The following is a 14,646-nucleotide window of genomic DNA, read 5'->3' on the forward strand; positions in this document are numbered from 1 at the left end:
AAGTCTCCTTTTTCTCCACAAAGCCCAGGAGGAGACAGGTGGCAAGGTGGAAACCGTTTCCTGCGAAGATGTCTGGGGGTGGCTAGCAGAGTACACAGAAAGCCCTTGGATTACAGGGAAGGAAAGGCGGAGACAGATGGCAATGTGGCAACCCTTGATTTTGAAGGTGTCTGGGGGAGGCTAGCGGAGGACACAGAAAGCCCTTGGGTTAAAGGGAAGGGAAGGTGTAGACAGGTGGCAAGGTGCGATCCCTTTCCTGTAAAAATGTCTGGGGGTGGCTAGTGGAAGACCCAGAAAGTCTTTGGGTTACAGGGAAGGAAAGGCAGAAGGTCGTGACTTATGGTCCACACAAGCACAGAGGCTACCTGTCCCATAGAGAGAACCGGTTGAGGGTGCACTGCGGTGGAAAGGTATGATTGCCTGCACCTTTATTCTACCAGCTGCTGGGGCTGCACCAGATGATAGCTGAGTTGGCAAGTCTGCAGAAATAGGGCGGCATCCAAGGTGGCAGTGATGAGGCTGGGAGCTGCCCGCCCTGATGGAAGGACAAGATTCAATTTCCGCTATAACAGTGATCCGGCCTTCACAGTAAAAACTCCTGGCTAAGAACCCTGAGCGAAGACAGACTGAGTATTCCTTTCTATAGAGCATACGCAATGGAGCTCAGCTGCGGAGCGGAGCGCATTCAGCACCCTGGACAGAGATCTTAGCACGCCCAGGCGCAGGGTGGGACTGGGGCATACAATTGTCTCGGAGACCAATGGAAAAGTGGCCCACAGTTGCAAATGGCAATTCATTCCTTTTGTGACAGTCCGTTTGAGTAGTACCCAAGGGGGAGTTTTAAAAAAAAAAAAAATGTGATGCAAATTGTGCATTTTAAAGAATATTTATTCAGTAACACTAGACAAAACTACTAGCCTCATGGTGAAGTAACTCCACAGGGGTGCAAGATTCTACATGTCTGTTTCCTATTTTTTTGTGGGGAGTATTTGTACTCCCTATTTATATTTTGGAGGAGTATTTGCCCATTTTTAGGGAGTTAAAGTAGCTGATATACCTCTTAACTGTAGGGCTGCCAGCACCCCCCAGGAAATTCATAACTTGGCTGTCCTGCCCAGGGTCATACACTGCTCTTGTGTTGTGACCCTACCTAAGGTGAAGGGCTGGCCAATCACCATCGCCAGGTGATGGGATTTTCAAATGTGATTTGCAACGTTACCTCTTCAAGTCAAGTAGCGCCTTGCTGGACTTGGTGCAGTTTTGCTCTGATGGGGGAAACTGAAGCAAGACTCATTCACTGGGAGGCCCAATGGCGCTTGTAGGCGCATCGGCTGAAGGGGTTGTTTAGCGCCTATGCAACTATCACCAAGGCAATAAGGGTTAAGACTCCTCCCTTACAACACATTTGGCAGTGGACTAACATTGTATTTGTGCTTCATTGTAACTGTTTTAACCTAGCTGGAAACTATGCATCTTCAACCTGCAGGGTTGCCCCAGGAGCCCCAGGACCCAAAACACAGTTCACTGCAGGAGGTGGGAGTAATAATGCAATGGTGGCTCGTAAGCTTCTGTGGGTCCAAACTTTAACAATATATGGGTTTATGCAGGAGAGGTATTGTGCCGGATCAGCAAAGTTTGTCTTGCCGGAGTACCGTTTATGGAGGATCTAGGCCCAAATCCCTTGCACTGGCTTGCAGTCTCCCAGATCTGTTCTGTTACCTATAAACTTCAGAAGCTCTATACCATACAAACGAAGCCTCACATCCACAACCACACACTCTCCTTCTTCTTCTCAATTATCGGAGGCGTGGGCGGACCCACGCAGGCGCTTCCCCATCCTAAAGGATGATGTGCACCAGACCCACCAATCAATGCTTAGCACACATAAACTCACAACTCCTCCCACTGCCCCGTCTGCCTCACAAAATCCAACATCACACTGCTCCTCCTCCTGCCTCTCACCCCGTCACCTCCCAGCAAAGCCCTCCCACTCAGCTCATCCACACCCAGCGCAGTCAACCGAACCCTCATCAATTCTCTCTCATCAACATGTCTCTCACACCTAAGCAAAAAATGTCCCACTGTCTCAGGCACCCCACACACCGCACAGTCCCTCGACTCACGCTTCCCCACTCGAAACAGACAGTCATTCAGTCCCACATGCCCTATCCTCAACCGATTCAGCATCACCTCCTCCCCCCTCCTCCATTCCAGACTCCCCGCATCCACCTTCACTGACACTTTCCCACGAACACCAAACATCCACCTGCCCTTCACCCCACTCACCCACCTCTCCTGCCACTCATCCATTACCCGTCTCACCATCACAGCCCTCACACTCTCCAAAGGGGAACATATGTCTCATATTTTACATACCTTTTTTCTCGTGGGGTGCGCAATTTGGAAAATTAAATGAACAAAGCACAGTGTGCATTGCTTACTAAGATGGGCGTAATGCTTGAATCACTACCACAGGCATAATTTATATACAAAATGATGCAGTCACTCTTATGTTCCCATAATGCTTGTTGCGCATATGCAAATTTCACTCCTGCACTTGATTCATTCCTTGAGGTCATCAGCTCGAGCCGGGGCTCCTCCCTTCAGTCACACCCACATCACTGACCACTCCCCCCGCTGTCCTCCTCCACAAAGGAGGTGGGAGTTCCGACAGTAAATGTCATTTTCCACACTGGGCTTATTGGGGGAAACCCCAAAGGCGGATGGAAGAGCTGCACTGAGATGATTCCTGACCCCAAGCCGCTGTTTAGGCCAGTCCGTAGCCATCCATCCAGCCTCGCTTGCCAAACTGCCTACCGCCTGAAACCCACAGCTGCCTCTCGTCTTAAACTCTGTCGCAGAAGATGCAAAGCACCCTGAAACAGACCCCATTTTTGTTTAAGTTCAGATGATGACATCATGTCAGGCAGAGCGAGATGGAAGAGTGCACTCCCCTACACAGCACACCTTCTTATTACTCACAGCCACCCAGCTCCTACAGCCCTGATAATAATAGGGCGCGTGCTCTCTCCAGCAGGATGTCAGCACCCGGCTGCAAAACTAAATCAGAGGAGGATTGTGCAGAGTTTTCTTTCATTGTCTTTAGGCAGAGGTTACCCTTCAAGCAGCCAGAAGACAGCCATGTATTTAACTACACACAACTCTTGGAGAATTGTGCAACATGCCATGTAAACGACTGGCCCATCCTTCCACCGGATCCTGGAAGGAATGGCGATTCAGGCTCCCATTCCCTAAAGAAGATCACCCAATGAATTAATAAAGCAGAAATATGAAAGGCTTGAAGCTCTGGATGTTCGCGTGTACCTCACATTGGGATTCATCCAAAGTCTATGGAATGTGCTGGCCATGCTTTCACTTTATTCCCTTGCTTTGGGGCGATTTCTACTTTTCCACCTTGAACTCTTGGGCACATCCCACAGGGGAGAGAAGAGAGAAGAGACCCTTTGTGTCTTGGGTGTGACTTTCGGGCCGGTGGACACTGGCTCCAGGCATGGCTACCCAAACACATTAGATTACAGCCAGGACTAGTACAAATTTCCATCCTGTTGGTCACATAATTCTCTGCCTACTTACACCAGACTATGCCTCAGCACCTCTGACATCAGAATGCAGTGCAGTCCTACGACAAACGCAGGCACGTTGAACACATATCGAGTTTCTAGCACTCACGTCATCTCCCGACTCCTCTCAGCACCCATCCACACGCCTGACCAAATGGGTTTCCAGGCCAGCCCTGCTAAGTCTTATTTTGCCAAAATGCGCACATGCATCCTAATCTTACTCCATAACCTCCAACACTCTGGACTTCGGTACTGCGAGGGTGTTCCCACCCACTAACAGTGCATTGAGACTATAATACTGGTAAAAGGCACTATATAAATGACATGTACAAGACAATACAATATCCCTCCACGGGTTGACAGTGATATTATGAGAGAGAAGATGGAGATGACAGAGTCAAATGAGAAAGGAGGGAGATAGACAGGGGAGCAAAATCAAAGAGAGGGGGGCATTTAAAGCGGAGAGAGACCAGCAAACATGCTAGCGGGAGGGATATGGTTATGAAGGGAATAAGAGCCGAGGGATAGATGGATGGGAAGAGAGATGAGAAAGGCGGAGGAAAAGGGAGAGACACACTTGATATTGTAGGAAGATACAAGACAAATCAGAAATAGCAGAGGACAGTGGCTGGGCGAGATCGTGATGGGGAGGCGAACAAAGACAGGAAAGATGAACAGACATGGCGAATAAGACTGTGGAAGAAAATGACAAAGGGTGGTGGTCAGACGTGGAAATGGAAAACATTTAAAGAGGGATCTGACAAGTGCTGGGTGGGGGTGGAGTCTGAATGAGGGAACGTAGCTGGCAGTTGATCTCCGCTCCAAGGAAATGGTCAAAACAATAGTTTTTAAATGGTGACGTTTCTTTCATGCTGCTTCTTTCCAAACACCACACTGTACGTCAATTCCACTTTTATATCACTACCATGGCAGAGGCTCACCCAAAATACTGCTGCTAATGAAGTGATTTTTAGTACATCAAGGGATCCATAGACACGCTCTACAGTAGAAATCCACCAAGGTAGCTCAGCAGGTTGAGAGACAGTTGCTGAGATGTTATATATTAAAAACCGGTTGTTAATCGTATGACTTTTTGCAATTCCTTATAAAAAACAAGTGTTATAAATTGTATTTTGCCAGGGCATGGGTTGGGCTGGTCGCTTATGTTCAGGGCTGAGGTGGGGGTATTTCTGCCCCTGTAGTGAAAATCAAATGTTGGCAATCATGAACCCACAATTTAATTTCCTAATAACTGCTGTCAGCCCAACAGAAGCCTTTATGATTAAGCAGTTTAACACGCATATAACATCTTGATAAATATAACCTGTGATAAAACACAAAGGGAGTGGCACAAACATTACAGGGTATGCGTGTCGTAGTCTGACAAAAAAGAAGCACATTTCAAAGAAAACTAGTGAATACAAGTGAAGAAGCATTTTTGAGTTTGGAAATTAGTTTCTTTTTTTTTCTATGACAGTGTAAAATGCACATTTAGAAAACAATAGTGTACACGTCATGTAGGAAGCCTGCTTTTAATAGTGATGGCCCCCGCCCCAGTGATAGTCATGGCCCATTGATTCCTGTGGTGTGTCTTTCAGGCCAGAAGAAAGAAAACAGTGCAGATGACGTCTGGGGAAAGGGGCGCCGAGCAGATTAGATCACTGAGCCCCAGCTTCCCTTCGCGAAGCTGGGAGCTCGATAAAGCCTTGTCAGGTCTGAGGCAGGCTGGGCCCGACATCCGGCCAGACATACAATGCCGATCTCAGACCAGCAAGAGCCGGCCCATTGACCAGCGCGGTAAAAGAAAGAAGGCACCACTCTTGCCCCCACGACCCCCAAAGATTAACGATCTCACTGTGCACCAGACAACAGATGCCGGTCTGTTGGGGACTCGAGCTGTGTAGCCAATACACCTTTGCACAAGACGAAAGTACTACAAAATCATTGCTAAAGACGGCGATATGCAGGGAGGGGAAAAAAAAGCATATTTGATACCGTGCTGGGAATAACATGTGTTAGTATCCCTGCCTTTGCTCATTTCACACCGATGTTTTGGTAACAAAGAGATACCTGCAAAAGGCGCATTAACCTGCTGAGCCGTTTGACTGGCTGTCAACAGAAGACACTGTGGAGGAGGGAGGACGAGACACCGGGGGCTCTGTGCCTGCCTGGTCCCCCCAGACAAGCCGAGGCGCCCCCTGCGGCGATCAGGCCCAGCCGCGGCGCCATTAGCAAGCTCGGGGAGGCGGAATAAGTGCGAGCCTGGAGAGCACGTCACCGGCGCCCCTCATCTCCCGGCCCTCTCACATCGCTGCTCCCACATCCGAACGGGAGGGACCTCTCCAGAGAAGCTGGCGCGACTGCTTGGGCGTGGCCTTTTGGTAACCGCCGGGGAGGGAGACAGGCTCCAGAGAGGGCACAGAAAATAAGGCAGCCCGCGCCGCCGGGGCGTGGCCCCCACCGGCAGTGCTTAAAGTGGCACAAGAAATCCAAGGGGGCCCCGGAAAGGGGGCGTGGCCTAAAGGAGGCGGCGGTGACAGGCAAAGGCCACCTGCCCCAAGCAAACAATACAACACAAAGCCCTGCAAACATGTAGTTTGGACCGCCCACCGTGGTCTTAGGTGGTCTTGTTTGCGTCGAATCAGCATATTGTAAAAAGACCTTCTCTCTTTCAATTTCTAGATCAACTCCTGGCTGTAACTAAATCCTTTTCTGACTCAGCATCTAAGCAGATGGAGCAGTGAGTAAATCACCCTCGTTCTGTAAATAACTGGCCCAATACCTGTGTGCTTAGTAGCTCTTACTGCTCCTGTAGGGTTCCAGCCCCCCTTCTGCCTGCCTGACCTGTGCTATTGTGCAGCTATCCACACCCTACAAGGAAGGGATAGTAATGTGCATATATTCCATAGGGAGGCACCAGTCTACTCAAAACACATGCCTTGGCTGGCCAAAGCCGGGCGTCAGGGTGTTAACGCATCCCTGACATCTTCAGCGTACTCTGAATTCTGCCAGGGGGGCTCCTCTGAGAAAGGGGATAAAGACAAATAGCACTCATTTAAACTGGTGCTTTGCATACAATCAAAGAGCATTGTGGGAACATAATAATGAACACCCATTTTTTTATATATGACATATCCGTGACAATGATTCAAGCCTCCAACTTTTCTGGGAGCAGTATGCACACTGGCCTTTTTGCTTATTTCATTTAACATCCCATCAGTAAAGTGACAACAAACTATAAGTCATATGTACAATGCAGTACTTAACCTTAAAGGAGTTAGGTGCTGGCTGTTCTACTTAAGCAGGTAGATTCCCTGCATGTATGTCCTTTACGGTGCCCTGACTATAATCATGCTGTGTGCAACTAGCAGGGGAGTGAAGAAGCCCCAGCAGTACTCTGGCACACAAACATCTCTTGGAGACTCTCCACCCTGGCTGGCCCCGGCCCACTTAAAGCCCTGAGCATGAATGCTCTTGGTGCAGTCCATTTGTGAAAGAACTGCCAGAAAATGCTGGGCATCCCAGGCATGGCCCTCCAGAGAAAGGGGACAAGCTGCAACGATGACCAGTGCAGTCTGTGAAAGAAACGTTCAACAGCCCGGCATGACCAAGACACATAGACCGAGGTACCAGTCAAGATTGAAATCTATGATGACCAGGGTGTGACCCATCTGCAGAGATCAGGACAAGGAACAATATGGGAAGCAGCTAAATACAGGGCATGCCCATCCATGGAGAACTGGACAAGCAAGTAGAAGGCACATAAACCAGAAGACATCTGCCTTCCATGAATCCACCAAGGAACTAGACAGGTGGCACTAATGGCCAGGGCTTGACCCTTCTCAAGAAACTAGACATTATTTTCACTGACCACAGCGTGGCCTGTCATAGCACATGTCCAAAGCCCAGGACGAGGGACCAGCATCACAGGGGAAGCAGCCCAGGACCAGCATCTCAGAGACAGCAGCCCGGGACCAAGGACCAGCATCACCGGAGCAGCAGCCCATGACCAAGGACCAGCATAACAGAAGCAGCAGCCCATGACCAAAGACCAGCATCTCAGGGACAGCAGCCCAGGACCAAGGACCAGCATCTAAGGGACAGTAGCCCAGGACCAAGGACCAGCATCTCAGGGACAGCAGCCCAGGATCAAGGATCAGCATCACTGGAGCAGCAGCTCACGACCAAGGACCAGCATCTCAGAAACAGCAGCCCAGGACCAAGGAGCAGCATCCCAGAGACAGCAGCCCATGACCAAGGACCAGCATAACAGGGACAGCAGCCCAGGACCAAGGACCAGCATCCCAGACACAACAGCCCATGACCAAGGACCAGCATAACAGGAGCAGCAGCCCATAACCAAGGACCAGCATCTCAGGGACAGCAGCCCAGGACCAAGGACCAGCATCTCAGCGACAGCAGCCCATGACCAAGGACCAGCACCTCAGGGACAGCAGCCCAGGCCAATGACCAGCACCTCAGGGGCAGCAGTTCAGGACCAAGGACAAGCATCTAATCACAGCAGCCCAGGACGAGGGCCAGCATCTCAGGGACAGCAGCCCAGGACCAAGGACCAGCATCTCAGGGACAGCAGCCCAGGACCAAGGACCAGCATCCCAGACACAACAGCCCATGACCAAGGACCAGCATAACAGGAGCAGCAGCCCATGACCAAGGACCAGCATCTCAAGGACAGCAGCCCAGGACCAAGGACCAGCATCTCAGCGACAGCAGCCCATGACCAAGGACCAGCACCTCAGGGACAGCAGCCCAGGCCAATGACCAGCACCTCAGGGGCAGCAGTTCAGGACCAAGGACAAGCATCTAATCACAGCAGCCCAGGACGAGGGCCAGCATCTCAGGGACAGCAGCCCATTAATAAGGACCAGCACCTCAGGGACAGCAGCCCAGGACCAATGACCAGCACCTCAGGGGCAGCAGTCGCAGGACCCAGGACCAGCATCTCAGGTACTGCAGCCCAGGACCAAAGACCAGCTTTATAGGAGCATCTGTCCAGGACCAAGGCCCTGCATCTAACGGACAGCAGCCGAGGACCAAGGACCAGCTTTATAGGAGCATCAGTCCAGGACCAAGGACCTGCATCTCACGGACAGCAGCCGAGGACCAAGGACCAGCATCACTGGGGTGTAGCAGTCCAGGACCAAGGACAAACATCACTGGAGCAGCAGTCCAGGATCAGGGGCCATCATCTCAGGGACAGCAGCCCAGGACCAAGGACCAGAATCACAGGGACAGCAGTCCGGGACCAAGGACCAGCATCTCAGGGACAGCAGCCTGGGACCAAGGACCAGAATCACAGGGGCAGCAGTCCAGGCCCAAGGACCAGCATCTCAGGGTCAGTAGCCGAGGACCAAGGACCAGCAGCCCAGGACCAAGGACCAGCATAACATGAGCAGCAGTCCAGGACCAAGGATCATTGTAGATCTCAGGATTGTGCCTCCCAAAGACCGTACTCCTATATTAAGAGCCCCTGTTACCCAAGGACTGCAGTTAATGAACAAGAACCGGGAATCCCAAGGGTTAGCACTTCATATCCCTAACCAAGGACCCTTATTTCAGGCACTACCGTCCACGAGAGTGCCAAGAGGCCATGCAAATGGCTACTATGCACAGTATAAAACCAAATATCATTACCAAGAACTATGCATCTCAAGGACACATCAACTCGTGAGCACCAGATGGTGCTTTCCTTTAATGGAACCTGTGGTCACTGCTGGTTTCCTAATCAACAGATCAAAAGAGCACAACATGCTGGCCGTCAAAGCCTCGAGTGACCACGCAGCAACTGAAATGTGCTCTCCAGACCCCCACCCAGGGACATTTTCAACCTGATTTTCCCGACGTTCTCACTAGCTGAATCCTTGTCTCCTACTGCCTCCCCAGAGTTCTGGGGGCACTTCCATTGTGCGCGCCACATTTTACAAATTCGCATAACATTTGGATGGGAACAATAGATCAGAGACTGCCTGGAGCTCTCAGAGGGCCATTGCTTACCGCCGCAGTGTCCTCCTCTCCTGTCCTCACTGGCTGCCTGGAGTCAGGCTCTGTGTGCGGGCCTCCAGGTGAAGGGTTACTGCAAACAAAGCAAGACAGAAGGGCACCAGGTTAGCACTCATGCCGGAAGTGAAGGGTTACTGTAAGCAAAGCAAGACAGAAGAGCACCAGTTTAGCAAATATGCCGGAAGTGAAGGGATGCTGTAGGCAAAGCAATACAGAAGAGCACCAGGTTAGCAAACATGCCGGAAGTGAAGGGATGCTGTAGGCAAAGCAAGACAGAAGAGCACCAGGTTAGCAAACATGCCGGAAGTGAAGGGATGCTGTAGGCAAAGCAAGACAGAAGAGCACCAGGTTAGCAAACATGCCGGAAGTGAAGGGATGCTGTAGGCAAAGCAAGACAGAAGAGCACCAGGTTAGCAAACATGCCGGAAGTGAAGGGATGCTGTAGGCAAAGCAAGACAGAAGGGCACCAGGTTAGCAAACATGCCGGAAGTGAAGGGATGCTGTAGGCAAAGCAAGACAGAAGGGCACCAGGTTAGCAAACATGCCGGAAGTGAAGGGATGCTGTAGGCAAAGCAAGACAGAAGGGCACCAGGTTAGCAAACATGCCGGAAGTGAAGGGATGCTGTAGGCAAAGCAAGACAGAAGGGCACCAGGTTAGCAAACATGCCGGAAGTGAAGGGATGCTGTAGGCAAAGCAAGACAGAAGGGCACCAGGTTAGCAAACATGCCGGAAGTGAAGGCCGGAAGTGAAGGGATGCTGTAGGCAAAGCAAGACAGAAGGGCACCAGGTTAGCAAACATGCCGGAAGTGAAGGGATGCTGTAGGCAAAGCAAGACAGAAGAGCACCAGGTTAGCAAACATGCCGGAAGTGAAGGGATGCTGTAGGCAAAGCAAGACAGAAGGGCACCAGGTTAGCAAACATGCCGGAAGTGAAGGGATGCTGTAGGCAAAGCAAGACAGAAGAGCACCAGGTTAGCAAACATGCCGGAAGACAATGCGTCTGCTGGCGACCTGGCAGCAGTGAATGCACCACGACGGTGCTAGAATTCAGAAAAGACTCAAAAGTGCATCATTTATTTTTTAAAACTTTTTATTAAGTTTTGCAATGATCATGGAAAAGTATTCAACGTTAAAACATTGACACCGGTATCCCCTGCTCCGCAGCTTCCAACCCCTCTTCCTTCCGTCCCCTTCCCCCTCCCATTCACCTTGATCATCTCCTACACCTTTTCGAATTCCCGAACCTGGACTCCTTCCCACCCTGCTTCCTATACCCCGCTCCCTCTGCCCAATCCCACTCTTCCCCCATTCATCCATATTTCCCCCTGATGTGTTCATGTTTCTCTGGGCATCATCCCCTTTGCTTGTATACTACCTGGTCGCATCGTTATATAACATCCATCCCTGATCTCCACACTCCCACTGCTGGGGTGTCCAAACTCATCCAATGTTCTGCTATCGCCCATTTTGCCCGCTATAAATGCTATATTCATGAAACCCTTATCGTATCTGTCCATTTATACCTCTCCCCAATTCCCAAGTAATGTTCCCTTGGGGTCCCAATGTATTGGCCTCCCCCAAATCCCTTCTGCTTCTCGTCAGCCCCCCTCCCAGTATCTCTCCAACTTCCGGCATTGCTGCACCATGTGGTAATAGGCCCCTCTGTGGGTCTTACATATGGGGCAGGTATCCTCCCCCTTCCAAATTCTCTTTAGTGTGTCCCTGGAGTAGTAGACCCTGTGCAAATACTTGAATTGTATCAACCTCAGGCGGGCTACCATGGCACCTCCCTGGGGTATTGTAGGGCCTCCTCCCATTCGTTGTCCTCTGTTACCCCCAAGTTCCTGACCCATCTTTCCTTAAACATGCCTAGTTGTGTCACTGAGTTATGAATGAAGGCCTTATAGAGGGTTGAGATCTGCTTAATGTCTCCGTCCAGTACATTCTGCTCGACTGGAGAAGCCTGTGGGATCTCATTTCCTCTGTTTATGTGTGGTGCCAGAACATGTTTAAGTTGCAAGTACTTATAATGATCTTGTTTTGGCATCCCCCACTTCTCCCTCAACCCCTGAAAGGGTCTGTTCCCCTCAGTGGTCACTACATCACTCGTCATCTTAATCCCAGCGAAGGCCATTTCATCCCTTTGGACAAACACCCCTAAGTACCGGAATCCATTCTCTTCATTTTTTAACAGTGGATATTGACCTCGGTTTCCATCTACCCAATGCACCGGATAGTGAATAGATTTATCCCAATTGATCCTCAACCCCGAGTACGATCCAAATTCCTCTAGGATAGTGATAATTCTCTGTATCAAGGTCTTTGGGTTGGTCACGTACAGCAGAATATCGTCTGCGTACAACGATATCCACTCCTCCCTTCCCCCCGACCACACAAACCCTGGTCCTCCCTAATCCACTCAGCCAGTGGCTCGAGGGCCAGGGCGAATAGCATGGGTAACACCACGATCACCACCACCACGATACGCGTTGAATGGAATCAGCGGCTTTTTGTGCATCCAGCCTCAAGCTGTTTACTGGACGCTGCGTCGTCTTCGCCCCTCCAAGACCACGGAAGACGTCTAATGTTCATTCTAGTCAACCTATTCGGGATGAATCCGCACTGATCCCCTTTCACCACAAAAGTGCATCATTTTTAACTGAAAAACATGTTTCCAAAGGAGATGGTCCAGGAACTAGTATTGTTATCACACTCAGGTGGACTGGCGAATATGGAAGCTAGTAAATATCCTGCTCCATGCTTGACCAATGATTCAGTATCGGACTGGGTTCTACAGTGTATTTTTTTTTTCATTATTAAGTTTATTGAAATTTACACAGTGTATTTGATGGTGGGCGATACCAGGGCTTTGAGAAAGTGGAGAGTGGGGAGGCCAGGCTGCAGAAATATACATGCACAATACTGTTGCACTCTAGAACCTTCCACAACAGACAAACACAGAGGCAGCTTGTCCATAATGGGTGAGGTGGAGCTGACCCACTCGTATCGTCGCCCAATATAGCGGAGCCGAGCCAGCCTTATGTAAGCACTGAATACTCCCTCAGATACACTCATGGGCTGGCTTAAACCTTCAATGTGAAACATGGTTTCCCTTTACCCAATGAGCCCTGCAAGGCTGGAGAACCCCAGCCTTGCATCTCCCATTGGAGATGCAGGTTGGGGTACTGCAGGCTTGAACGTGCGATCGAGCACTCTTGCACCTCCCTACGTATCCAGGGATCAAGGGGTGGTGAGATGGAGGCTGTCCGGCTCCAGTGCACATATGCAGGATCCAGGGAGCACTCTCTGCTTCCTGGTTCCTGTTGTATGCTGAGCGGGAGCTGAAGGTCCTTCAATGCAGCAGGCAGCGCAAAAGCCGAGAGGACCAGATTCCAGAGCAGGGCTGCAGATAAGAAAAGAAAATAAAAAATGTGTATATGAATGCTGATGCGTGTTTGTGAACGTGAGGGTGTATTAAGAATGAATGCCTTATGAATGCCATTGCGTGTGTGTGTGAATGTGGGAGTGAATGTGAGAGTGAATGTGAGAGTGAATGAAGAATGAATGCCGAATAATATGAATGCGATTGATTGTTTGTGAATGTGAGAGTGAATGAAGAATGAATACTCTATTAATGCTATTGAGGGTAGAAGGGAAGAAGGGGCGGGAAGGAGCTCGTACTGTGCCAGGGCATATTTTACTGGCCATCAAGTTGATGCCCAGTAAAAAATGAAATACAGGGTTGAAGGCAGCATAACGAGTGTACCTACGTGGTACTGGTACACATTGGTGGGCTCAGTCTGGACATTTCCTTGCTTGATATGCCACCGGTATTTAATTTTTTCCGGCGCCCAGAAATGGGCAATTACCGGGTCATTACAGCCTTGCCAGACATGGTATTTGCCCATTCCTGGGCACCGGGAAAATGTCTTCCCCATTCCAATGTGAGCCCCATAGGGCTCAATGGCAATCTGGAGGTTGGATGCACCAGCACCGTTATGAACGCTGCCGGTGCATCCGACATGCTGAGCTCCCGGGTGCCGCTCTGCCCGCCAGGTCCGACCTGGTGGGCAGAAAGGCACCTGCGAGAACAACTGGTAGTCTGCAGGTCCGGGAACTAAGGTACCAGCAAGCTTACCGGTGCCGTAGTTCCCGGACCGGCAAACTTATAATGAGGCCCAGGGCCTTTTTTACTGGGCAGCAAGGGTGAAGGCAGCATAACCAGTGTTCCTAAGTAGTACTGGCCCGCAATGCTGGGTCCAGTCTGAACAAACCTTCAGTGTGGTATGGCATATTTTACTGGGCATCAAGGTTGAAGGCAGCATGATAAGTATTTCTATGTGGTATTGGCCCACATTAGTGGGTCCAGGCTGGACAAATCTTCACTGTGGTATGGCATTTTTTACTGGGCATCTGGGGACTAATGTAACATGAAGGTTCTTGCATGGTACTTGTCCATATTGGTGGGTCCAGTCTGGACATATTTATTTACTGTGTCCTGCCATTATTTTCCCTGGGCATCAAGGTTGAAAGCAGCATGGGTGTTGCTATGCAGCACTGGCCTACATTGGTGGGTCCAGTCTGGACACATCTTCACTGCAGAATTATTTTTTACCAGGTACCAAGGGTGAAGGCACTGGTGAAACAAACTGAGTTGAAAGCTCTGGGCTTATCCTTTCTCTACAATCTTCTTTTCCAGGAGACACTGAGTCAAATGAACACGAGGGATGATGAAAGGGCGAATACAGTAATATTTAGTATTTCAAACCTGCATGGATCCGAGCCATTTTACTTTTGTTGTGTTTCATGTTATTTCTTTTTGTAAATAAGCTCTTGTAAAGTGGAGAGTGATGTTGCTAGTATTAACACTCTTGCTATTGCCCGCAGAGAGCTCTGGGTTCTCTGGAAATGGGCGGCTCTCTGTTTCTGCGTATTATCAATCCGGCGCCCGCCCCTTCTGCAATTCCAAGAGCAATGATTGTTCACATAGCGCACACCGCACACTTAATCTTCTCCAGGCACTTTCATTATGTGTGCTCTTGCT

General features: G+C 50.1%; 1 protein-coding gene across 6 annotated transcripts in view; it reads right to left on the reverse strand.

Annotated features, from left to right (window-relative positions):
- Positions 1 to 14,646, reverse strand: part of L1CAM (L1 cell adhesion molecule) — a 791,676-nt gene that overhangs the window by 417,719 nt on the left and 359,311 nt on the right. For 4 of the 6 annotated variants that reach the window (XM_069645402.1, XM_069645399.1, XM_069645400.1 and 1 more), the window contains one exon: positions 9,597 to 9,675. The exons of 1 other annotated variant lie outside the window; for it this stretch is intronic. Coding sequence is in view for 1 of the 5 variants with exons in the window: in XM_069645398.1 (XP_069501499.1) it covers positions 5,652 to 5,666 (15 nt within the window). In the remaining 4 variants the exon portion in view is untranslated. Of the gene's footprint in view, positions 1 to 5,651; positions 5,891 to 9,596; positions 9,676 to 14,646 lie in introns of those variants that run through there. One more of the 6 variants, XM_069645398.1, reaches the window with a different exon arrangement.

The sequence above is a fragment of the Ambystoma mexicanum genome, chromosome 2p, assembly GCF_040938575.1.
Source record: "Ambystoma mexicanum isolate Mex_15411 chromosome 2p, UKY_AmexF1_1, whole genome shotgun sequence".
In the NCBI taxonomy this organism is placed as follows: domain Eukaryota; kingdom Metazoa; phylum Chordata; class Amphibia; order Caudata; family Ambystomatidae; genus Ambystoma; species Ambystoma mexicanum.